The 27272-nt window shown below is 36.6% G+C and overlaps 4 protein-coding genes across 4 annotated transcripts; 2 read left to right on the forward strand and 2 right to left on the reverse strand.

The window, feature by feature from the left end:
- Nucleotides 1-131: 131 nt before the first annotated feature.
- LOC133519209 (uncharacterized) lies at nt 132-834 on the reverse strand. The gene is made up of 3 exons (XM_061853200.1): nt 726-834; nt 469-641; nt 132-292 (listed from the first exon to the last, which is right to left on the reverse strand). The coding sequence occupies exon 3, from the start codon at nt 283-285 to the stop codon at nt 133-135; it is 153 nt and encodes a 50-aa protein (XP_061709184.1). The 5' UTR covers nt 286-292; nt 469-641; nt 726-834; the 3' UTR covers nt 132.
- A 3831-nt stretch (nt 835-4665) lies between these two features.
- LOC133519208 (cytochrome b-c1 complex subunit 7-like) lies at nt 4666-6825 on the forward strand. The gene is made up of 3 exons (XM_061853199.1): nt 4666-4812; nt 4917-4964; nt 6529-6825. The coding sequence occupies exons 1-3, from the start codon at nt 4782-4784 to the stop codon at nt 6774-6776; spliced, it is 327 nt and encodes a 108-aa protein (XP_061709183.1). The 5' UTR covers nt 4666-4781; the 3' UTR covers nt 6777-6825.
- A 2208-nt stretch (nt 6826-9033) lies between these two features.
- LOC133519204 (sorting nexin-17) lies at nt 9034-21593 on the reverse strand. Its single transcript, XM_061853195.1, has 8 exons — nt 21345-21593; nt 21014-21203; nt 20169-20523; nt 19830-19992; nt 17231-17446; nt 15899-16051; nt 13981-14133; nt 9034-12638 (listed from the first exon to the last, which is right to left on the reverse strand). Exons 1-8 carry the CDS (start codon nt 21402-21404, stop codon nt 12492-12494), a joined length of 1437 nt encoding a protein of 478 aa, XP_061709179.1. The 5' UTR covers nt 21405-21593; the 3' UTR covers nt 9034-12491.
- A 306-nt stretch (nt 21594-21899) lies between these two features.
- On the forward strand, nt 21900-26895 carry LOC133519207 (proteasomal ATPase-associated factor 1-like). Its single transcript, XM_061853198.1, has 6 exons — nt 21900-22154; nt 22616-22935; nt 23429-23645; nt 24536-24668; nt 25496-25660; nt 26014-26895. The coding sequence occupies exons 1-6, from the start codon at nt 22099-22101 to the stop codon at nt 26305-26307; spliced, it is 1185 nt and encodes a 394-aa protein (XP_061709182.1). The 5' UTR covers nt 21900-22098; the 3' UTR covers nt 26308-26895.
- The last annotated feature ends 377 nt before the right edge of the window (nt 26896-27272 follow it).

The following is a 27272-nucleotide window of genomic DNA, read 5'->3' on the forward strand; positions in this document are numbered from 1 at the left end:
TCAACAGTTCACAAATAGACACTTTTTTGTATGAAAAGATAACAGTTTATAAGCGTAGGTTTACCTTAATTTGGTAGTAATAGTCCTAATTATATCACTAAAATTTGTGTTCAAAGATTCCGGTGGAACACTCTAGTGTTGAGCACAAGGAGCATCGGCAGCGGACGCTGAGAGGGCGATGAGGTACTCGTGGAGGGCGATGGTCTGATGCAGCCACTTCCAAGTCTGGTGCAGGGTGCTAATTCGAAAACGAATTCCCAGACAATCGCGACAGTCACTTGGCATTCCTCCTCTTGGATGCAGGATGAAAGAAAAAAGTACCAGTTAGTTTAGAAGTTAAACTATACACTCGCGAAGAGAACAATAACAATGCGTATATGTACTGGTTACAAGCAGGCAACTGTTCAAATAGATTGCGTTTCAGCGAACTGAACGAGACCGCGCGACGATATAGAATGAATTCGTTACCTTCCGTCGTCTCATTTTATTCATCGTGATAAGCCGGCCGAGGAACTATGAGGTCGGGCGAGGGCATTCGAAGTTCATGCCAAGACGGCAAACAACCTGATAAGAGGCACGAAGGAGCCACGCGTAACCAATTCTTATCGTGTTAGCTTCAAATGCAGATCGACCTGATAACACTAGGATAACGTCATTACAATTTCATGTACTTTGTGAATCTTACGATAATTACATATCAACCACATAATGCATTACATCTTTACCTCGTTAGATGAATAAATAAGATTACAAAACACAGCCGAATTTCAAGATTTTTCTCAATTTTCTTTTATTATAAGCTAGGGATGTCATCATGTCACGTCAAAATCCATACGTGAGCTATCGACAAAATTGGCAAGAAAGATATCGATAGAAGTACCTAGCAGGAAAAAGATGCAACTTATAACTAATAGTTATGTTAATAAAAAATGCAGCAATACTAACACGTATAAAATAATGAGTAACCTAAATATTCTTATTCGAAATTGACCTTTATATATTCCCGAAAACTGTCCTACAATACAAGCGAAACACACTCTGTTATACAACAGTCTTTCAAAAGTGAAATAAGAAGCCAGTTTATTGAATATGATTATATTCTTTGTTTTTTAAATCATCGCGAGTTACATACATACATATAATCAAGCCTATTTCCCGGAGGAGTAGGCAGAGACCACGGATTTCCACTTGCTACGATCCTGACATACCTCTTTCGCATCCTTCACTTTCATGACATTCATACACGCTCGTCGGTTTACGGTGCTCAGAGGTCCTACCGCGAACCACGTTCGTCGTGTTGCCTCTCTATCGCACTTGTAATTTTTTACGTAAGTGTAACAGGGAGGCAACACGTCGAATGTGGTTCGCGGTAGGCCCTCTGGCCTTTCTTCAGGATTTCTTCGATTTGATCAGAAAAAGTATTATAGTATTGATATAAAACATCCATATTCTCTAAAACCGATAACTAATTTCGTGGTTTGTAATTGCATTGCGTCGCAGCGTAACGTTAATTTGACACATTAATGAAAAATATTCAAATTGCTCATCCATTATATACAAATATAATGTTTAAAGACCAGTGACACCTCTCTAGTCTCTACCCCTAACCTTCTACACATATGTAACCTTTCGCTCATCTTAGATGTCGCTTTTTATGGGGGCACATCTCGTGGAGACAAATCATCGTCGGCTGGAAATTCAAATAGATACTATATATTAGTACAATTGTCTGGTTTTATAACCCATATCCCAGCACTTAGTTATCCGCTTTCACCAAGCAGCCTACTATATTCTAGATTCAATCAATTTTAAATAGTCTTTACAACCTGGCGGGTGCTGCCTCCGAATGCGTCCCATTCGTTGCGTGGTTGGTCCATTAATTGCGTGAGCTGTTTTTGAGGATTTTTTTCGAGGTGCAATTTCAAATTATTCATAAAATGTATAGTACTGTAGTTAACGGCATCCAAACACATTGTATATATTATGTACAATAATGTAAAGGAACGAAATAGTACTTAGTAGTAGTAACGAAGTAGAAAAAAAATGACATATGTACGGCCAGGGCGTACATTGAGTCCTGAACGAAGCGAAGGGTTCTATAATTGAATCCCGAGCGTATGGAGGGATTCGACAACAGAAGGAATCCCTAAGGATTTAAGTGTTAACGCTCAAGGTGGAAATAATTTTGCTACGATGTGACACATACCGCTTTTCATATCACCTATGAGGAAATTATTATGTTCCAAAATATTATTTTGGGTGAATTGCGGTAAGTCTTTGGTTCATTTGTTTTACGAAAACGAAGCATGTAGATTGTGTTGTAAGTCAGCCCTTTGTTGCTTAGTTCTTTAATTGCTGTATTTAATCATGTTTTCATTGCGTACGATAAAGAATATTATTATTATTTCCTTTATTTATCTTATTTCTTAGGTTAGGCTTTTTACAATATGTATATAAAAGTAAAATATAAAAACACTTACAAAACAATACAAAAGTTATAAACAACCTAACCTAGGGTGCCGCCAGCAGCGGGGCAGGGCCCAAGCTGCCGCTGGTCAGGGCCGCAGAGAAAGGAACCGCCGGACTATCCGCGCCGAGTCAATACAAAATTAATAGTCCAAGATTACCGCCTTCTGCATCTGACCCTTGATCCAACCACCTAGCGAAAGTCTCTCAAGGTGTTGGTCCAGACTCTTCGCTATAAGACCATTCGCTGTAACGACTATTAGGACGATGATCGTCGAATCACCATCTCACATGGCGGTTATCTCGTGAACCAAGTCTAGGTACTTGCTGGACTTGTCCTTCTCGGCTTTCACGAGATTCTCATCATGGGCTTTGATTAAAGTAAAATAGCCGCTATTTTACTTTAATCAAAGATCATGGGGGATTATAATTATCTCCTGTATTTATCGTTCTTCTAAGGTTAGGATTTTTACCATATGTATATAAAAGTGAAATAAAATATATTATAATAGAAATAAAATCCCTTTTCCGAATGGGCGATGTGAAAAATACGTTAATAAATAGCCGAAGCAACAGTTTTTAATCACATTCGCGGATATATATTAACCCCATTTCCTCGATAATTATTATCACATCCCTAGACCCAGTTGTAGTGCCAAGAGTATTTTTCTATTTATATTTTAACAAGTATGAAAATTTATTAGTCTAATTAAAACTATCAAAAGTATATATATATGTTATTTATATCAAAGAGTAGAATAACATGTAATACATAATTTTATGGTAAATATAATTTATTATGTTATAGCGTAAGAGACAAATTTAACAAGAAACCTCACCAAACGGTCAAAAGGTATAAATTTTAAGCTTGATTAATGGGAAACATACAGCATATAATAAAACAAAATGGTAAAAACTAATCTAAATTAAAATATATCTAAATAAGGCCCCCGCGGCATTGTGCCAAAGATGCTGGCAGCATTCCCTCGCTGAATGGCAATACTTATGCGCTGCGAGAGAAAGCTGCCAGCTCTCTGGTCACCGGTAGAGTCTATGAGCCTTTTACTCATTTCCTTAAATAGTATCTTGGCGCTTGGACCCCACGGCCCTAGTGTCTCGACTCCAAACGCCACAAAGTGGTATTGGGGGCCGAGACTTCGATATTTGGAAACCTTTTTGGTTTCAGCCGCCTCGGCAGCTGCCCCAGCCTTGGCCGAAGTTCTTGGTAGATGGGACGGTGCCAGTGTATCGACTCATGTGGCGTCCCAGACTAGCACTCGACCCATCTTCCATGGGACCAGGGTCATACCGTCCGGTCTCTTGCCATCGTCCCTCGAAACGCCGTTTGGTTCAAGGATTGCCGGCGCGTTGACGGTAGCAAGAGATCGGCGGATGATATCGTTTAGGGCAGCGTGCCTGGAGAGGCGACCGGCACTTAATTGACAACAAAGGCCGTGGTGTCCAAGCACGTCGACGGTTGCGCCGCAGGGGCATCTGTGGGGGGCGCAGACCTTTACTCCTAATCTAAGGCTTGCGGCTAAACGGAGGGTATCCGGCTCTAGATATGTACCGGTAGGGGGGGAGGGGTAGGCATGCAGCCACTGGCCGGATTCTAGTTCTGCAGCTGCGAGGAGCCGCGCGCGTGTAGGACCAACTGAGCTGGAAAGTAGTTTATCAAAGTTAATTTTGCACAAAGTGTCGTCCCAGCAACGTTGAATGTTTAATTTAGAAGGTAAATTTTGACCCGGACAAGCCGTCAGCCAGGCGTTTCTGGCCTCCGTCAAGCACGCCGTCTCGTAGTTTAAAGTGCAGGCCTTTAATATTTTTCCTACGAGGGAGGACGTGCCATGGACGGAAGATAGAAACGCTGGTAAAGCAACACTAGAAATTTTGCACGTACCCAGCCCGCCGAATCTGATGGGCAGGGACGCCTGGTTCCAAGAATGCTCGCTAAGTTGTATATTTAGAATGGATTCTAGGGAAGATCTAATAAGGTTGTCAATCGGTGTTAAGGAGTTTTGATGTTTCCAAAATGGACAGCAGCGGAGCAAATAAGTAAATTTTGGTACAAAAAGGCAGAATTTTAAAATAGTCAGAGCGGAATGAGAATTGATGTCGAGCAAGCGATCGGCGCAGTTTTTGAATTTAGTAATTTAGTAGCTTGATTTGGACTACTGAAAATTGATCTCTTATGAAAATACATCTCTCATATGTCATGGTTGACTTTGACATTTGTCTAAAAGAAAAATCCAGATTTAGTTATTGACGACTAAATTACAACTTTTCCACACTTTTCTGTTGTAAATTCAGCAAAAATGGCACTCCGGGCTACTGCAGTTCGTTTAAGTAAGAAATATATTGATATTTTTATGTGGATTCAAGTTACAACACTTGTATTTCATTTTTCTATATGTATTTTCTTGTTATATAACGCAACTTACTTTTTCCAGGCAGCATGAAACAATGGGCTTATAAGTTGTCAGGATTTAACAAATATGGTAAGTGGCATTCAAATCAATTTATAAACAATTTTGTATATAGCCAATGTGAATCCGCTGTTACGAAAAACCTCAGCAGACACTAAAATGTCAACAGTGCACAGATCAATACCTACATACATTGGTTAAATATTGCGTTAAGGTTAAGGATAAACATTACCTTCCCCCCTTGGTCCACAGAAAGTGCTTATGTGTCACACAAATGTTCCTGAACTACCTGACAGCACACAATTCAAGATACTGCAACTAGTTAACACTCTAATACTAGTTTTCATTGTAATACAAAGTAATTACAGTGAGTAGAAATTTTCTATGTAAAACTTCTATTCACTATGTTCATGCCGAATTTTATGAAATTTAAAAATATTGTTTTAAATGTAGAGTGTACTCAGTGGGGGGACACTGATCTTTTCAGGCATTCTCTGCTCCGTTTGGCTTAGCATTTCTACGAGCTATTATTAGGGGTGGCACAACTTGACGTCCCTTTGCATACACAAGCAAAGATAAGATAATGACTTGAATTTTGACAACCCAAAATAGCCAAAAAGGATAATGGCATAATTCAGAATGAAACAGCTATGACAGCATGATTTTTCGGTTCTTGAATTTTGGATTTGTAGGAAGTGTTATTTCTGTATGGTAGTACTATTGGTATTTGGTATTGGTATTCGCGGGCTTGGTTTCCGCAACTCGACGTCGTAATTCGCGCCTATTTTGCGTGGTATGGTAGTACTATTATTTATTCTGTGGTGTAACTTCATTTGTATACGAGCGGCTTAAACTACTATGATACCATCAATAATAGCAGCTAGAACAATGTGCTAAAAATATGTGGCAGCCTCTAACAATCATTCAAATTTTTTACATTTGTCTGTAATATGATATTGGCATGTTGGAAGAGTCTTTTGCATAGTGTGATGATGAGTAAGATGAAAACGATGTTTCATGTGTTGCCGTTTCTTTTACATCTCATTAATAGTACATTTTTGTTCATTATTTACAATAAGCTAAAAATCATTTGTCTTACTCGTCACTTTGCCTTATGTATTTGTAAGAAAGGGATAAAACATAAATTAACTTCACTTAAGATCACTTACCTTCTTTCTAATGCTAAAAACAACAAAGTATAGGTACTCTGGCACTCACAATCAGACTAATTATCTGGCACTTACAGTCAGACTTATGGCACAGTAATATCATGTCTCAAAAATCTTGCGCCCCTAAATGCCAATAAGAATTTTGATTTGCATCCTTAATTAAAATAATGAATGCTTAAATTTATTCTCAGGGCACCCATAAGTGAGTGCCAGTTAATTGAAATTGTACCTATACTTCATTGTTTTTAGCATTAGAAAGAAGGTAAGCGATCTGACATGTCTTTTCATTGTCAAATGTCAATTGTACCAACACCATAATTTTTTAATATCAACCCATCACCCTGACTCACATCTACTAGGGTTAGAGATCATTTATTCTCATTAAGAATTTTACAATTCACTTATTATGAGAACATAAATTAATTACTTAATAATAGGTATTTGATTATAAATATTTTAATCTACAGGCCTAATGCGCGACGACTGCCTGTATGAAAACGAAGATGTGCAGGAGGCCCTGCGCCGCATTCCCGCGCACGTGGTGGACGAGCGCAACTTCCGCATCGTCCGCGCCATGCAGCTCTCGCTGCAGAAGACCATCCTGCCCAAGGAGGAGTGGACCAAGCTGGAGGAGGACGTGCTGTACCTCACCCCCGTCGTCAAGCAGGTCGAGAAAGAGCGCAAGGAGAGGGAGGCATGGGAAGCCAACTATTAATGTAGCATGTTGTTTAATAATTTAATTTAAATAAACTTAGGTAATTGTATGGGCAGTTTAATTTATATCTGCAGCTGTAGCACGGTCGCATTTTTTATCACTTGTCACTTTCGCACTTTCATACTAGTCAGAACATGACATATATATATAGAAATAATATTTTCGATTCATAGAGAAAATGTTGTAATGGTGTGGTTGGGCCAGTATCACGGTACTCTCCCCTGACTACAATAGTACCACAATAGTCAAACTTCGAACATTTTATAATCCGCGTTCGAAATTCAAAATCTCGGACACAGGGCTGTGCAAAAGCATTTCTTTTTTTTATAATTCCGGTACAAACATAGAATGTTAAGTATTAAATATGTATGTATTTAATGCCTGTAGGTGCCTACCTATTATCATTATACAAGATGTTACAAAAATACTGACGATATAATTGAGGGCATAATTACTATCGTAATAACGACAAGGAAAAAGTAAAAAGAAACCCGACTGAAACGCTACCTGCAGAGTCTAAAAGTAAAAAATAATTAATAAAAAATGTTTTTAGTTGTTCTAAGTTGGACTACACGTTATAATTGTTATAAATCTACGAGTATGTACACTGATAGTACTGCTAGAACTATTGAAACTGTACGGCTCAAATTCATGGGATTGGTGGTAATAATTGTTAGCACCTAAAAATGGTGAATTGGTGCAATCATCTACCTACTTCTAGTTACCGCATACCTAGTCTATATTGCAGTAAAGTGCCATCTACAACAGCTATCAGATTTGCGGGTAGAGTATTTTTTATAGCACAATTAGCACGTCGGTGGCAAAAAAGCATACGGCCCGCCTGGTGGTACGCAGTTACCGTAGCCATTGAGGTAGAGTATAGAGTCGGCATCTCCAACAAAATGATTCCACACCTCATTTAAGTGCCGGCACTTCATTGCGTTTAGTACGTCTCCGACTACCGGCGAGATGCCACACATGTAACGAAAAAAAAATCATAATAAAAATTGAAAATGCTCTTATGCGTTATGAAATTGTATTCCAATAATATCTAGAAATATAATAACAATCCACTGCGAAAAATGTTTTGTTTTTTTTTTTAGATTATTTTGAAACGTCACTTTAAAAACTCGCGGTGGGACGCCATTTTCTTTGGCGCATAGATTACATTTCGCAGATGTAACATGGAGGTACTAATGATAATGTACCTTATTTTTTGTAGAATATATACACAAAAGCGGCCAAGTGTGAGTCGGACTCGCCCTTGAAGGGTTCCGACCATTTATGATGTATTAAAAAAAAATTACTAGATCTCGTTCAAACCAATTTTCGGTGGAAGTTTGCATGGTAATTGTACACAATATATTTTTTTTAGTTTTATCATTCTTATTTTAGAAGTTACAGGGGGGGGGGGACACATTTTACCACTTTGGAAGTGTATCTCGCGCAAAGTATTCAGTTCAGTAACCTCAATGTTTTTTGAAGACCTATCTATAGATAACCCCCACGTATGGGTTTGAAGAAAAAAAATTTTTTGAGTTTCAGTTCTAAGTATGGGGAACCCGCAAAATGTATTGGTTTTTTTTTCTATTTTTGTGTGAAAATCTTAATGCGGTTCACAGAATACATCTACTTACCAAGTTTGAACAGTATAGTTCTTATAGTTTCAGACATGACGAATCCATAAGGGTTCCGTTTTTTGCCATTTGGCTACGAAACCCTAATAAATTAATTGTTATCTTGTAATTCTTTGAAGTGTTTTTATTATATTTAATATATAATATATATGCATATGCGCATATGTTATAAGCGTGATTTGATCAAAATTTGGTCCGAGTACGAGTCACACAAAAGGTTTTAAGACTATTTATATATATTTGAATATCGGCAGTGTCACAAAAGAAACAAAAATCATTACACTTTAATGGAAATAAATAAATTTTGTCTAGATTCCTTACAGTACGTATTTAGGCAGTAAATGAAAAGTTGTCATAACAGTTTCGCTTCTGACCACATATTATTAATCTGTGCTTCTGACTAGCTATTATTCTTAAGCTTAGTGACAGACGTCAAACGCCGAAAATGGCGGACACACGTTCTCGATAGCGTGTCTAGTACGTAGTACATTTATGTCAATGACCGTAGCCTATGGACGCCTGTAATTCCAGAGGTGTTACATGCGCGTTGGCGACCCTATTTTACACTCCATCAAGGAGCCTGACGCTGAAACTAATTTGTAATATTAAAAAGAAAACAGTTTAGGTAAAATTGTTTTATTACTATAAATATTATACACAAAAAATAAAGGATGGAGAACAGTATGGCAAAAGATGAGCTTTTATGGCCTTTCGTGATAAAACTGAAATTATAATTAACGAATATGGTCCCTCTGAAACAATAATTTCATAGTGTATCTAAATAACAAGTCAAATTGACAACAATAATAATCACTCTTACATAACTTCCAATTAGACAAGTAATTAATCATAGGAATTCCTGCCTTATAGTACAAGTTAATACATTTGATTTTCTTTAAAAAAATATTTTTAGTTTTATTTCATGCATAAGCTAGGTTGTTGGGTAAAACAAATAGTCCATACTTGTTACTAGATATAGTGTTTGTCTTTCCCAATTTCAACCAATTTTAGTAATTTATCAAAGTACAAATCGATAAGGGTAAATACTTGGCTTATTCCCTATAGGGATAGTATATACCTATAAATCATACCTTCACCTTAGATACCAGTTATGGAAAAAAAGCTGTCCTCAGTTTTGAACACTTCCACCCGGCAGTAAAATTAATGATGACCGAATTCCAAGTAAATAACCCTAAAAATGCATTTTTGAAAACTGTAAAATTTTGGTTTCAAATAGGTATATAAACCTACAGTAAATATTCATAAAATTAAATATTAGTATATTTTTCTAAGCATATAATATAATAGAACAAAGAAAACGTAAAAACATGCAAATTAAGAATAAAATAAAATGTAATGTAACACTGAAGTTATAGGACAAAATTTCACAATCCGTCAACATATCTAGGGAATAGAAAAAATCTCATGGTATTATTAAATGATACGGTGGGTTTTTACTTATTCAAAATGCTTTACATTGGTCCAAACAGAACTTTTTATAAAAATGTATTTTAGACACAAATTTTAATACAATTAATATTGGTAGCATTGCGTATACACATAACATCAAATATTAGTTTATTTCTAAAATGTATTACATCCAATTTAATAACGCATTGAAATGTTCACGAATAAAATGTTAAAATTCCAATAGAACCTATAGCATACATTGTTGCTCTTACTCTGAACACAAATTACCAACTTTTTTAAAACCTGATTTTTTGAAACAAATTTGGTACTTATATGGCAAATACGGAAGGTAAGGAAATAAATCTCCATGTACCAAAAAGTGTCATCAAAAAACCTTAAATAGGTGGCGCTTCAATACCTAGAATACTTGAACAATAAAATCAAATCATAGACAGCGCACTTCACTCCATCAATAGCGCCTAGATTCTTAGCTACTCTAGCGCTACTCTGGAGAGATTTGGAACTATTATTTATAGCTAACAGCTGGACACTTTTGCAACAGTTCTACCATAAGAGATGTCACTCCTCTTAATTCCACACTCCATAATGGCAAATAATAATCAGTCAATTACATCACAGGGGTAAGGGCCGTCGATGATGCTCGTTATCAAGGCTACATTTACAAGAACTGTTACCTACAGAATAGATTTAGAATTTTACATTGTATAATAGGAAATAAATTTAGTCCATAAAAGAGATCATTTAATTATATATGGTATACTTTATTACTATAAACAGTTATTTAAATATTACAAATTTTAGTGTAGGTGGAGAAAACACTTCTAGGGCCATTTTAGGAAACCATGGGCGAAAATAGTTCAGATTAGTTCTAGTGATAGTGTTAGTAATGACATTACTTATATTTAACTATTATTTCCCCTGTTTTACCATGATTAATATAGAGATACATATTTACGACTAGTTAATATTCGATGTAAAACAAACACACCCTATACAAAACATATTAGTTGAATGCAATAATATTATACAAAATAATTGTTTGCTTATAGACTAAACGATTTGAGCCTGTATAAAGCCTACAATATAATAAATATTGTAAATAATGGCAAATATATGGCAAAACCATCATAATTACATCAAAAGTATAGCATTCGCTATTTAGAATATTTAATATTATTATTTTTTTAATTCATATATCTATTACATTTGAATATGTTGTGATTCGAGGAATGATAAATAATATTTTAGGTATAAAATTAGGAAAACAAAAAGGACCTAATCAAAAGTAAAATAACATCGTATAAGCTTGTCCAGATTTTTTTTCTAATTGCGCCATTTTATTATGCAACAGAGAGACAAAAAGTTAATTATGTCTAATTTATACTAGCTCTGAAAGTTAAGACTTTAAAACCATCTAACGCCAAGGAGGACAGATTCGGTTCATAGCCGTTTAATGTAAATATAATACAAGTATAACAGTATCGCTTAATTGATTAGCTGTACATTACCTAATTAATGGAATTGATTACTTTTTACACCTATATTTATAGATTGGATTGGCAATTAATTTCTTCAATGACATTGTGATCTTTGGAGAACGTTTTGTTCGAGCTTAAAGGTGGAATTCCACCAGTGTGCGGCACAAGCATTTTTGTACTAAATATGCTTGTGCCGCACACGTGTGGAATCCCGCCTTTACATACAAATAGTACCTACAATTATTTCTAACGGCCTAAACCTGTCGAGTTTTACGAATCAACTTTAATGCTTTCATAATGCGGTTAACTAATTGAGTGTTGTACGTTAATATCTTTATAATTCGAACACATTTAGTGTAATTTATTATGCAGAGTCAGCCAAGCCAACTCTGCGTGGCATTTGCAATGACAAAGTGTGGCCATGTCATTAGTAATGTCAAATTTCTATGTAAATATGACGTTTATACTGACACACCCTTACTTTGTTCTGTTCAAGTCGGTGCGAAAATGCCGGTGACAATACTGGGTCATCTACTCTCACTCCCCTGGCTATACCTATTCACAAATTCCCAAGAGATTCCGCTTAGCTGTTTTGGTTGTAGATAGAACTCGGCACGAGTTACAGTCACCAAAAATGAGATGCTAATAAAGCGGAATTTCCTGGGAATTCGCGAATGGGTATAGCCAGGGGAATGAGATTTTTGCAGAAAGACCCTAATTTGTTCCTCGTTCTTTGACATGGCTGCTGAACTTTGGCGTAGCTTGCCAAGGCACACAACTAAAACTATATTGTAGTCTTTTACGAAATGAGCTAAATGATGAAGCTGAATTTGAATAATTCTACATTGAAAAAGATTATTAATTGTTCGTATGGTATTGCTATGACTAAATTTTAGATTTTTTTTTATACAATATATGTCACAGTTGTAGGCCTAAATTAGAAAATATAGTTTTTTTTTTAAATTTCGAGTTGAAAAGCCGACCATCAAGCCCCCCCTACACATAGAGCAGAAATCACGCGCGAACATACAAAATTTTACAATTAGAATGAATAAAAGCTCTAAAAGCGCCAAAGCTGCCTGTGAAGCTAAGACCTGCGAGTGATTCGCGCAATAGGTAATTGTGGAAGGGGCTTTACAAAAAGACTTCCTGGTCTTTTCTTCAGTACTTTATAGCTCCTCGTCCCCAATAGCTTCGAAAGCGTTGTTCTCGACGCAATCCTTGCCGGTCTTGAAGGCGACGGACGCGAACTTCTCCGTCAACTTCTGAACTGAGAATATCTCTCGAGAGCTGCCTGAATTGTATGAATCCCCATTCTGTAAATAGTTTAAATGTATCGTTACATGTGTAATAATAAACGGGTAAAAAAACGATACACGAAGAACAATAATTTACTCCTTCCAAGATGTTAATAGTACATTGTGCAACGAGGGGGGTAAGTGAAATTTTGGATACGAGGGTGGTTATTCCCGACAGCCGCAGGCTGGAGGGAATTAAAGACCCGAGTTTGCAATATTTTTACACCCGGAGTTACAAACAATGTTTTTCATCACACTTGCCAAGAAAAAACTTAATTTTAAGCGATATAATCATTAAATATGTACGGTGACATATCAAACATTCGTCCGCCATTTTGTTTCTTGACAGGTTAGGCATCAAAGGCACAGACCTATTCGGCATTCAGCTATGATTGAAAATTATGTATAAATATTTTAAACTGTTGTTAAATCGATCAAATTAAATAATTTTAAACAGAAACAAAAATATTAAATTATAAACGTCAGTATTTTAAAAGAAAAACTCATTTATGCTACTTGGTTTGTATGAATAAGTGACAAATAAATAAAATAAAACCGGCCAAGAGCATGTCGGGCCATGCTCAGAGTAGGGTTCCGTAGTTACTCTTCCGTCACAATAAGCTAAACTGGAGTTTAAAGTATGGTAGATTGTTAACCAAGGGATGAACTGTGGATGTAAGTCTTTTTACTATGAAGGGGAAACTTTTTGCGATAACTCAAAAACAGCTAAACTGATCATAGCCGCTATAGTTTTCATTTAATGTCTTTCTTAAGCTCTACTTCCAAGATTTTTTCCATATTTTTTGGATCTATGGTTCAAAAGTTAGAGGGGGAGGGACACATTTTTTTTTCTTTCGGAGCAATTATCTCCGAATATATTCACTTTATCAAGAAATGTTTGTTGAAGACCCCTATTAGTTTTGAAAGACCTTTCCAACGATATCCCACACTGTAGGGTTGAAGCAAAAAAAAAATTCACCCCTACTTTACGTGTAGGGGAGGTACCCTAAAAAAAATTAAATTTTTAGATTTTATTGTACGACTTTGTCGGCTTTATTGATTTATATATCCATGCCAAATTTCAGCTTTCTAGCACTAACGACCACGGAGCAAAGCCTCGGACAGACAGACGGACATGGCGAAACTATTAGGGTTCCTCCTAGTTGACTACGGAACCCTAAAAAGGTATAACTCCCTAGGGACCCGCCCTTCTGTTATCAGTACTCACGGCGGAGCTGAGCGTGTCGCTGGAGGAGGAGGGGGTGACGCGGCGCGAGGAGCCGTCGCGGCGCAGGAACGTGAGCCCCGCGCCCGCGCGGCGACGCCGGCCCCGACCCGCCCTTCTGTTATCAGTACTCACGGCGGAGCTGAGCGTGTCGCTGGAGGAGGAGGGGGTGACGCGGCGCGAGGAGCCGTCGCGGCGCAGGAACGTGAGCCCCGCGCCCGCGCGCCGCCCGCGCGGCGACGCCGGCCCCGACCCGCCCTTCTGCCGCATCAGCTCGTCCACGATGGACTGTACAAAACCGAAGCTTTACTACATCACTATAGACGTCGGGAAATGAAGGGTTGCAGGCCAAGCAGATATACGAATAGGGATACGCGGCAGTGGCGGTCCATACAAGCCCAAAAGCCGGGCTTGCCTTAGTTGCCTTACCGAAATTACGTAGTGATAAGATCAATATAGATTATTTTTTATTGAATCCAAGCCACTGCGGCGCGAGCGTGTTGCAAATTTTTGCCGTGGCGCCTCGTCCGCGCGAAAGAAATCAGTCGTAGGATCTATCCTGCTCGCACTCGTCGGCTTGCAACCGGGCTTGCTTTTTCGTCCCGCTCTAGGCGCTCTAGCCTACAAACTGCCATATAACGAATGTAACTATTTGTTAGTATGTATAGCAATCTTATACGGCGCATTTTTTAGTGTGAAGTTAGCTGCATAATTGTGCACGAGCGCGCGTTTACTAAACAACTTCAAGTGTATTGTTATTTGACTAGTCGAAATACTATTATTTTGTTTCGAAAGTTTAATTTGTTTTAAGTGAATCAGTGGGTGTGGACTTGTTTGTTTGTTGTTTAAGTATCTAATTCGTTAACAATATATGAAGTTGTTCCTTGTGTGATGAGATGCGTCCACGTATTTTTCAACGAAGGCAAGGTAAAGTTGTTAAACTTCGTAGAAAAACAGGATATCATTTCCGCGCCAAAACCAACACCTGACTTATGTATTTCTCAGACAAGTCAGTCGCATAGGAGAAAATTATGAAGGACAACGGCCGGTTACAAAACAAAACACATTGGATTGTTAGTTGATCCCATACAAATAAGATGTATCTATTGCTGGTGTTGGCCATTTTTTCGAACGACATTAACGATTGGAATGCTTCTAGCGATAAAGATAAGTTTAATTGCTGGCAGGTTTGTAAAATTCAATTTAGTAGTATAGTAGGTAACTCAGTGCGCTATGATTAGTTCGCCTCGACTGGCTAGCACATGCATTTGAGTGCGAAAAGTGAAGATTGGACAGGTTATTACGAAGACATGTCTTTCGGCTTGCCCTACTCCAAAACTCTAGGCACGCCACCGATACGCGCCCGGCAACCCCGTTTCTCGCCGAGATTTGTATATATAACATAATAAAAAATGTTGTTGTCAATTTGTTTCGTGGCGACCTGCTTCGCTCGCGCTCTACCAGTGGTCTACAAGTTCCACAACCTTACGTGCCTAAGTCCGATTCACCGCCGCCGTTGCTTAGCAACGAATATGCACAACAGATCTAGGTTTACACAGCTAAAAACAAATTACGAATCTACTACTTTTGGCTACATACTTTAGTTTTCTCACAATTTGACGTTAAAAAACAAAAGAAGGTTGCTTTACAGTCCTAGGTGTGTAAGGCAGTATGAAATTCCTTTACATATCATCTTCACTCGTCGCACCTGATATGTAGTATTTCCGGACCTAATTTGACGTAAGTCATGTCATCATTTCATAGCAAGTTTGAGAAAACTAAATTACATGTCAGTAAAATCGCAATTCTCTCTCTATGGGGACACCATATGCCTAGTTTAAGGCCCGCCGACGGATATTGCGCACCCAACTATTAGCGCCCTCCCTGTCAATTTCCAGTGTGGTATTATAAGACTCTCAAAAAGACCTTAACATAACGGATAATTTTTGTCCTTCTCTAGTTTTATAATTATTAACTGTGTCAAAAATACGCGTAGCGTGAGGTTTAAATAAAGTCGTGTCAACAAGGGTTTGTGTACTCATTAAAAATGTACCTGTAAACAGACGCTTATAAATGTAGCGTGTTCCGTCTTCAAGGTGATCCACTTGAGGTTGTCTTTGCTGATGAGGTATTCGAAAGACAGCTCGAAGTTCTTGTTCGACTCCTCCAGCAAAGAGCGGTGGCCGTTTGATAATGATTGATCTACCTGTAAAATTTAAACAAAGTTATTAATGCAAAATTAAATAATCGTAGCTGTTTTAATAAAATTATACGATTCAAATTCCACCTTGCTACCTAGGCAATACGATTCAAATTTTAATGATGGATTTTGTAAATAATACCTATTCGTCTCATAATTGAGACAATTCGTCTCGCAATTGCGTAGTTATCCGTAATTTATTATCTGTTAATACAGCACGTCGCCAGTATTTTTTTATGATATAGAAGGCAAACCAGCGAAGAAAACACCACATGGTAAGCGATTACCGTCGCCCATAGACACCCGCAACACCAAAGGGGTTGTAAGTGCACTGCCAGCCTTTGAGATGGGAGTACGCTCTTTTCTTGAAGTGTTGAAGGTCGTAACGTTCCGGAAATACCGCAGGCGACCGTTCATTCCACAGTTTAGCTGTGCGAAGCAGTATGTTACTGGAGAAACGCACAGATGAGCACTGCCAACCATCTAAGTGGTTGTCGCGTAGGGCGCTATCGGAAAGAAGCGGCTAAACTTTACATCGACTTGCAGTTTTTCGTTGGAATTGGGCTCGTACGCCGGCCACTACAGGGATTAGTCTGAACAATTCCTCGAAGCACTCCCATCGATGACGTCGTATAATATTGACGGCCGGTGTAGGAGACATAACCCGTACCGTACTATAACCAGCGTATGATTGTACGCAATGGCGTCATAAGGTTTAATACACTTGATGCAACCTTGATGTTTACTTTAAACGCAGAAACGTTGAAACAGTGACTCATAAAATAATTCTAAGCGACTTTGACGTGAGATCACTAACAACAAAATCAACAGACATATCGAGTTTCAAGTCTGGTAAAATAAATCAAATGATTTACGTATTTGCAGCATATGTTGAGATTATACCTACATTACTCATATAGAGACGAATAACTAAAACTAACGAATCTAAACGAATTCAAACATCGTTTAAATAAGGCCTTATTAAAGAAGAACAAGATAAACAATTGCATGAGTGTTTCAATGTGATTACTGCTTTTGCAATAAGCAAGGCAGCATTACTCTCTAGCAGAAGAGCATTACTCATTGGCGTCAATTCGCCCACGTCACACCAACTCAAAACCTCAAAATCTGGCACAATATTTGCTGCTGCATGACTGACTACCAAGGAAAGTTACTGTTACTTACCCCATGCAACGTTGTGATCCTCCAGCACCGCATCCTCGTGACCTTGTACCGTTGTTCCCTGGCCTGCGGGCTGGTCAACATGAGCTCGCGGCCGGCGAGCGCCACGGACACGCGGCAGGTAGCGCCGGTCGCTCCTGATATGTTGCTCGCGTCCGTCACTGCCTCGCCTGCCGGTATCCGCCCGTAGTGCCTCAAGGTCCGCGCTAGTTCTAAGTACTGAAACATTGATCTGCTTTAACTTATTGGCTAACAATTGACGTTAAAGCTTAAACCGTTTGAATGCCACGCCTATTGTGTTATAGCCCCATAACAGCAAGCCATAACTAAACCACGACTGCATATGCGTAGTAAGCTGACAGGGCGCACTGGATATGTGAGTTTGATTTTAAGATGCTGAACGCGTAAAGGAATGCACGAAGGTTGATATTGGGCTGTAGCTGCGCGCTTCAGTTGACGTTTTTGGTGGTCAAAGGGCTAATAATAAGGTAGGTAGGTAGGTACAAGCCAGCCAATGTGTACTAACTTGAAAGTATAAAGTTTACTTTAAGAGTGTAAGCCATCATAACACTTGAGAGTATCTATAAGCGTTGTTGGCCCCATATGGCCGCAACATGATCACAACAATAAAATGATGACCCGGAAAGTTTTCAAAATTGCGAAATCGGGTTCTGTTAACTGCAATTTTACAGTCTGATAGTTTGCAAAAAAAAATTACAGTTTCTTTAATTTTGCTAAGGAAGGGCCCTTAAACTGGTAATAATATGATTTAAGTACTATGCTTATACTATGCTATAAATTATATACATACATTGAATTGACACAGCAAGTTATTTATATGTACCTACTTTTACAGACAGTCATTACTTACAAGTTTTGCATTAAAACGTGATTCAAGAGATAATGTTTTTGCAAATGGCGCTGCGTCACGCCTAATTCAGAGAAAGAACGATGTAATACAAAATTCAATGTTACGAACTATTTACAAATTCTAAATAATCTTACCAATATTATAAATATGAATCATGCAAAAAAGCAGAAATGATTTTGATAAAATAGTCACAAAAATATTTTATACAGTGTGTCCCTAGCCACTGGAGAAAGCTGAAATGTACATATGCATTAGGGTATTTAGAACCAGTGTACAAAGTATCATAACAACCGGTGTAGCGGTTTCGAAGAAATAACTAAATTACCATTTTTTACTTTGGAGCAGCCTGTATGTGTTAGTAGCTCCTATGGTAATATCCTAAAAGAATAGTATGGAACCTCCTTCGACCTTTTTGATTATATTTTTATTTATGACACTAATAAAGCTTCTCACTTTTGAAAAATGACATCATTATCGAATATTTCGAACAAATTGTCAAAAACACTGCCAAAGATTAACACAGTGTGTTTCTTTTTGTTGTTGATTATTGCAAATAACTTATGTTCGAAAATTTTATTTTTTTATCTTTTGTTCTAGTTAAAAAATATTAACGTCAGAGCATTCCTTAGAAGTAACCCTACGTGGGATTTCAGGGTTTGTCCAATAGCTAAGGTCACTCTGTATATGAATTAACATACTTATAGGATATTTTTTTTATATCGGAAAATGATCAGAAATCATCTCCTAAAAGAATGAAATGTGGGGTAGAATTATATGCAGACTAAGTCGTTACCAGCTGCTAATTATAAATGTACAAAGTCTACTAAGTTGCCATTCTACATTGTTAGTTAATTTAATACTCAATTTAGTGCTTTGTGTGGAATTATCTACATTATCTCAAGACTAATGTACACAATAATAGGGTATATTCTTTACTATTTGATAAGGATGTTTGTGATCCAAATTGGCTGTTATGTCTTTATAAAGAACATTACTGATAGCCACTTTAAGATAATTTCTATGTTATTTCGTTACATGCTATCATGGTAGGTATTTATTATCAGACCACACACCGGGTTTTCATTTAATTCAGCTATTGTACTGTACACCGAGATCAGAATTTGGGTCATTTTATTTTAAGTTTTAAGTACACTTAACTTTTATCAGATTTGGGATTTCTTATATTATTTGGACATAAAAGCACAAGCTTTTTTTGATCCTAAAAGGAGAAAAAAAATATGTCCCAACATTTCTATGCACTTTTTGCTTCCATTCTATTAGTATTATACAAACCCTTTGAATTATGGGAGACCCAAGATCAAAATATGGAATTATGTAATTTTTTTTATATTAAAAAATCCTAGATTTAGTTGCATATATTTAATGTATTTTTTCTGTTACCCAGAAATAAAAGGCATTTTTTCTATGAAAAATTGGTAATGTAATGGAAACTAAAACCTTGGGCCACTTTTTCCCCTATATAAATAACAAAAAAAATAAGTATAGAGTACAACTTTATTTAATTATCTGAAGCTAATAATCAAAAGAGAGTTAAAATTATATTGCAGTTATTACGATTTTAAATAACAAGTTCAAGTAAGACAAGATGGATGATAGCAGTCTTTTCAATAAAGCTATTAGCCGGAATAACAAGGGTATTACAAGGTTGATCAAAACTTCCATGTTTACATGAAACAGGCCACAAATACAAACATTATTTAAAAATCTTACCTCTCTCTTTTGTTTCTTTTCTTCATATGATTTCAGTATATCTTTGATATGTGACTCCGCTGTTAACCAGCCCAGATCAAGCTCTTCTATGGTTTGTAAATATAAAAGGTCTAGTGACACCCTATCTATCATTAAATCCAGATCATAGCACATGTCCCAGTAACTGTAATTACAAAATATTTTATCATAAATAAGTTAACTCTGATAAAAAAGCCTTTAAAACATACAAAACTTTGTATAGTTCATTTCATTGTACATATTAGAAAACTTTACATTAGACCTGCCTAATCTTATTCAAGCATATAAGTTACTGTCAACTCAAACTTATTTGTTCCTTACCTTTTTCTTAAAACAATTTTATCTTCAGGCCTAACATACTTTTGAGATATGTATGGAGATTCATATTCCTCTAGCTTCTTCAATGCCGGCTGGCCGTCCTTTGCACAACTCCAGTTAAAAAGGTATAGTGAAAAATATTTTGACAATTCTTTTGGCAAATTAATATAATTACAAGCAATGTCGAGTATTGTGCTTGAGGAGTCTGTGGATGACACGGAGAGGGGTATTCGGTAACCATTCATTAGAGATATTTCAATGTCCACTTCATGCATTCTCACAGAATGTGTTTCTTGTTGTGCCGAAAACAGGAACGTGATCAGAAGTTCAGAGTTTGCCAACATAGGATTTTGACCAACTGCAATAAACATATATATAATAACATGTATCCTTAGTTGCTAATAAGATTTTTGCTTTAGTTGCTAAGCACATTTTATTGTATGTTTAACTCATTCTTGTCTTTCCTGTATACATCACAAAGTTAAAAGAATCAAAGGCTAGTTTTTAGTACTTATCTCAAAAAAGAAAAATGGAATATATACAAATATATGCAAAACTTTTGATGTTTTGTCCACAGAAGTGACCACTTTCTAAAATATGTTAAACTCTTAGACATTATTAATAACAAGAAAGGGCCCATAATTTTATGATGATATTGGGCTGTTGATAAAATGCCCAGTATAACAAACTATGATATGATGATATTGTTTTGGCTATTAGGATTGCTAAACACACGCATTTCGCATTGCTAATAATTTTATAATCAATGAAGATTCACCAAACACAGCAGAAATAGCAGACCAATATCATTTGATAGTTATAAAACTAGCTACTAAATGTTTACTCACCTAGCTGGATATACTTTTCCAATAAGATCCGTCTTTCTTCTAGTTGGGAACTGGTTAGAAATAATTTCTTAGGTGGGAATTGTGGTAACTTAAAATAAGGATTTTGTGCTTGCAACTGTTCGTGAAGGCAAAGCAGTTGCTTATACCTTGTTGTACAGTGGAAAAATCCGTCTATGTAAATATTGTAGCCCTAAAAGGTAAAATAACCATTAATAACGATTAACCACATGCGTTAACCGAATACAACACAAATAAATTATTTAATTCACAAGTAACAAAACAATAACTAAACAGATGGATACTTTGCACGGCATTATCAAAAACATCTTACCGTGTATGAAACTCCGTTGTCATCTTGGAACTGCTGCAGATCAGGTATAGAAAAATGCATTTTTGCAAGGAAACCTATTACTTGACATAACTTTACCAATATACGATTTTAAGCGCCTCGATTCTACTATTTATTATTACAATAAAAACAAACACATATTCGCCCACTTTCGTTTGTCGTTTCAGTCCACAGACTAAACTAAAACTGAAAAGAAAACAGACAATCTGCCAGACAGCACAGATAAAAATAGAGAACCAAGTTTTTAATGTTGGTGGCATTGTTATTTTTAGAATTGTTTAAGCAAATTTTGTGCGATAATAAATGTAGCTTAAATATCTTGTAGGGTATGTTCGAAAACCAAAGATTTAAGAAATAAGAAGAAAAACCATGTAATTCAATGACTAACCTATTCAAAGTAGAATAAAAAATACAATGAATGCATAGTTATGCATATATTAATTGTAGGAAGAATATACTCAGGCCAAATGTTTGTTTAACTTTACATTCGTTACAAACTTGATTCATTAAGAACGTACCCTTTTACTCTCAGCTGTCAAGTGTCAGTTTTAAAATTCGCATCTTTAGGCAACTCATCTTGAGAGTGTTGTTCATTGTTATTGCTTCTTTTCGCACAATTATGGGCGTATAATTGATACAATATAAGAGTCTTGATAATACAAACGTAAATCTACATCTTCTGTTATTTCAACTTGGAAAGACACCGTCACAAACTTTATTTTAACTTGTTAAAAGCATGTCGGCGAAGTTCCCGGTTATTACAATTCAATGCGATTGGAATGAAGTCATAAAGTAAGTTACTAGATAAACGTTGTCTTTTATTAGCAAGCTCGAGCGCGGCCAATTGCTTAACAAAAAGCCCTGATCCCTAGAAGTGCATAATTTATTGCGGAGGCGTTAGTCCTTCCGCCATCTATGCCCCGCCCTATGCCTTGTCCTGTTTATGTCTACTATATATTATGTCGACCCGGTTAGTGCCCCATTTTTTCACGTTGACTGTATATACTACATGAAGACTTTGGAAACTGAAAATAAAAGTCTTTTGCATGCATTACAAGTTTGATTAAGTAATATCTTTTTGTATTCAAATAACAACATTATGTGAAAATACGATCCCTTTGTGTGGCTGGTAACTGCTCAGTAATATATTTGAATGGTTATTATTTGAAATAAGTGTCATTTATAAAATTATACTATGGAATTATGTCTTTCAAGTAATGCTTAAATGTAAATAATGTTTAATTTCTTTACAGACTGCCAAAGTGCAAAGCTTGGATATCCTCCAAATATTTAAATCAAAATAGTGTCCATGATGAACTTAGAACAAGCTTAAATAATAGTGATGGGAAAATTAAGATAGAATTCTCAGATAATTACCAGTATATATCTCACGGAAACCTTAGCCTTGTGATAAAGCATATTTCTGGTTTGAAGACAGCTTTTGTAGCCCCGACTAAAGCATACAAAGTGCATAAGAAGGGAGTCACAACTGTGTCTGCATCTGGCACAGAGAATGCATTGGCTATATCTGCTTGTGATGGTGACCAACTTTTGGTATGGGACAGTAGGACAGGTAAAATTCTTTGCAAGTCTAGAATTTAATTTTGACGACCGGTCTGGCCTAGTGGGTAGTGACCCTGCCTATGAAGCTGTTGGTCCCAGGTTCAAATCCTGGTAAGGGCATTTATTCATGTGATGGGCATGAATATTTGTTCCTGAGTCATGGGTGTTTTCTATGTATTTAAGTATTTATAAATATTTACATATTATATATATCGTTGTCTAAGTACCCTCAACACAAGCCTTATTGAGCTTACTGTGGGACTTAGTCAATTTGTGTAATAATGTCCTATAATAAAAAAAAATACAAAGCACTCTTGGAAAGTGCTGAACATTTTTATATAATTTAAAGATTAATAAGAATTTCTGCAGTCTTACTCTAATTGGCATGTACTTTAATTTTTGATTCCAATTCATTGAATTTTGAAGTTGAGTTGCAAAGTTACAAAAACATTTGGTACATATTTGAAAATTTCTTTAATTTTCATAAACACTTTGATTTACAGGTGAAGTCATGCTAGATCTTAAAGGCCATGGTGGTCCTGTGTACAAGAGCAAATTCTTCAATTCTGGTGTAGTGGTGATATCGGCTGGTGCCGATGGATCATGTCGGATCTGGTCTGCTGACACTGGAGTGAACCCTGTCACGCTGATAGGTCACAAAATGGCTATTTGTGATATTGCTATTGTTGAAGTTGGAAGGAATGTGATTTCTGTCAGCAAGTAAGGCATGGTCAAAATAATATTAAGTCATATAGTATAATGGCACTAACTCTACCTTGTTTTTTAATAAGATGTAATTGGGTTATTCAATTACTTTACAGTGTTGGTAATTGTCTACAATAAGGATATATGATGGGAGTTTTGGAATTATCCAACCTTCTGAGGTATTTTGAATGACCAAAATACTCCTTATTAGGGTGGTCCTTATTAGTTGAAGTTAAATTTTTCCATGGGGCACCTGCTTAATGTAAAATCTACTGCAAAAAAAGCGATGTATTTTTTTTAGAATTAGATTTTAGGAGCTGCTACCGCACTTTGAAAATTTGGAAATTTGGACCCTCTATACAAGATCATTTTTATTTTATTTTATTTTGTGATTTTTCAATGTTAAATTTAACTTATGATAACATTGCTATTTTTTTATTTGTGTTTATAGAATCGGAAACTATGTCTAAATTAATACCTACTTAGAAGTCTTAGATCGCCTGAAATAATAATAAAATAATTAAAAAAATCAGTGGCATTATTTATATTAAGTTGTACAATAATGCACCCTGACTCACACAACGTAAAATCGAAAAAAAATAATCTTTTTGTACGGAAGGTTTAAATTTTCAAAGTGCGGTAGTGATCCCTAAAATGTAATTACAAATTGAAAAAAAAACATTGGTTTTTTAGAAAAACGTAACTTCGACAAAATAAGGACCAACCCACTCCTGTATTTTTTATCCCACCCACTCCTGTATTATTTATATGTAAGGTATTATTTAACCTAATAAATGATTTTAGTATTCAAGAGTTTATTCAGAATGCTTGAGATTTGATTGATTTCTGTTAGCTTGTCTCTTAATATTCATTTAATTACTAATCAGTGTTTCTCTTCTTTCAAGGGATGGTACAGCAAAGCTGTGGGATGTTGGTCAAGCAGCATGTTTGGCCAACATTGTTGAAGGTCATGGTCAGATAAATTGCTGCACCCTAACAACAGCAACTGATGAAGTGCCTGTTGAGAATGAGAGAGAGGTATAAACTGCACCAATTCATTTATTTATTTTATATTTCAGTGTGAAGTTTGTAAGTCATCAAAAGCCAAAAATAAAGAGTCAAAGTCAGATCAATATGAAATTGTAAATTTAACAAATCCCTATGGATGTCTCATATTTAGCTGGCAATAATTAACACAATGGGGTCCTAACCATTTGATTGTGCAAATTTAAGGTTTAATTTTACAAGTTTATAGATACAGTACAAAAAATAAAAATAAAACACTAGTTTTGTATTATGCAGTCACCGTCAGCAGATTTATAATGCTGCAAGTGGTCAAAACACGATTTACAATTGCGCCTCTAAAGCCCCATTTACACGGCGCGAGAACCTAGCATGCAAGTATTCGATACATTGTTAACTACAGAGTAAAATCAATTCGGTTCATGGACCAAATCCCGCAATGTGACGAAAATCGCATTCAAGTTCTTGATCAGTCTGAATGGGACTTGATGTACTTTGCTTTCTTCCATTTTATTTTAAATAATTATACAGGTGTCCCATCAATGACAGGTGACGGTGATACCGCAGGTAGGCCAGCCTAAGAGACAGCCAAAGGGAAGTGAAGCTTTCCAAGTGCACAATGTCATTATCAATATTTAAAAAAAAGTAAAAAAATCGTGAGAAATTTCAATTGGCCATACCTCGAAAACCGTGCAACTTTCGCTGGGGTCATGTTGGGCTGGTTTTTGCCACATACACTGACCTATCTCCGGTGTCACTGTGACGTGCTATTTATGGGACATTCTGTACCTATATTTGACAGTTTCATCATGATGAACCCAAAGTTATGTACCCTTTTTTAGGTGGGAACAAGTAACAAACTCCTAATTATTGGTTGCGAGAGTGGCTTAGTCGTTGGTGCCCATGTAGCCAAAAGAGAGGAAGTGTTCCGGAAGCAGATGGACTCTGCCTGCAATGCTTGCATTGTTGTAGGACAGAATGCCATTATAGGCTGTAGTAGTGGGAAGGTAAACCAATATTTATTGATACAGATTACTCGGTTTGGTATTGACAAATGGTTATTATTTATTTGATTTTTTACCTTAATGTCATAATTATAAAGTCTATAATTTCCTTTTGGATTTAGAGTATTGAAATGACACCTTTATATAGGTACGTTGACCGAAAGCTTTGTAGGCGACCGGCTGGCCATTTACCCTCATGCTTCTCTCAATTTATGTTTGTATTTGAAGAGGTTGATAATTCTTTTTTACAAAACTGACTGATAAGAAAGTTTGCTAGATACAAGAGAAACATGATTAAAAGATCTAATCAGAAAAGAAATGCAAATTAAAATCCCATATACCTACTTCACTTACAGATAATGCTCCTCAACCTCCAAAACGGCGAACTAGGAGAGTTACACGAATCCGCGAGCCCAGTCCTAAGCATGGTAACATTGCCCAACCAGATGTTCGCAGTCGGGCGCCAAGACGGCACATGCACTGTTATGTCACTACACGAAGCCCACGGTGCCACCCGAGTCCAACTGACCGGCTCAGATTGCGACGGAATCAGAGACCTAGCCTTCAATGGAAAATGGATTTTTGCTGCCTGCCGTGACTGTAATGTTAGGAAGTATGACTTCAATCAAGTGATCGTACATTTTAAGTGAGAGTTATTACTTCATGTGACAATATCTGTAAGTTAATTTTTTTCAACTCTTTGACCACCAAGGACGCCCATACGTGCGCACGCAAAATGTGTATTTAGCGCCATGACGTGTATACACGTTAAGAGATAATAATAGAGATAAAATAAATCTACAAATATGTTTCCGTAATTATGCTACTGCTCTAGATAATCCTTATCGACTTCTAGCTTTGATTTTAAATAGTTAAGCTAATATATCTACAACAGCTCGAAAACCAACAACGTATGAATTATTGTAAGTCCAACGTGGCGGCTTGTGCACATTTTCTGGGACCGTGTCTTGGCGGTCAAAGGATTAATAGTGATAGGATTGTTGTTGACTGAATTAAGCGTTCTCAATTAAATTAGGTAATCTTGTTGAACTTCAGAGCAAATACTATTTACCTCTATTACACGAAAATCGGAGTGTTGCGAAATTTTACCCGCCATAATGCTTCGCCCAAAAAGTAGTAATTTTCCGCTCAAATATAAGCAAGTAACAACCACTTTGAATGATCTAGTGCCTAGTGTTTTATACATTGAGCTAAATAAAATATGTCCAAGACATAAATTTCGTTTTGTTTGTTGTACCTTAGTACTATTATTATACCTAAGTACTATTAGCAAACAGAATTTGAAATAGAGTTGGATTGTCCAGGAAATTTTCCTAGCCGCAGTAAATTTACTACCATCTTTCGACACATGATTAAAATTTGTAGAACGCCATTTGACTTTGATCCTTATTCTTTAACTTAATATCAAAAAGTGGCGCCATCTTACCGGACATCGGTTCCATCGCTCGAAACGATGCCGCCATACTTTTGGCCTTTGATCTATTAGATGGCGCCACTGCTTTTGAAATTTAACACATATCAGTGAAAAAATAATGAACAAAGTCAAATGGCGTTCTAAAAGTTTTAATCATGTAACGAAAGATGGCAGTAAATT

The sequence above is a fragment of the Cydia pomonella genome, chromosome 6, assembly GCF_033807575.1.
Source record: "Cydia pomonella isolate Wapato2018A chromosome 6, ilCydPomo1, whole genome shotgun sequence".
NCBI classification, from domain to species: Eukaryota; Metazoa; Arthropoda; class Insecta; order Lepidoptera; family Tortricidae; genus Cydia; species Cydia pomonella.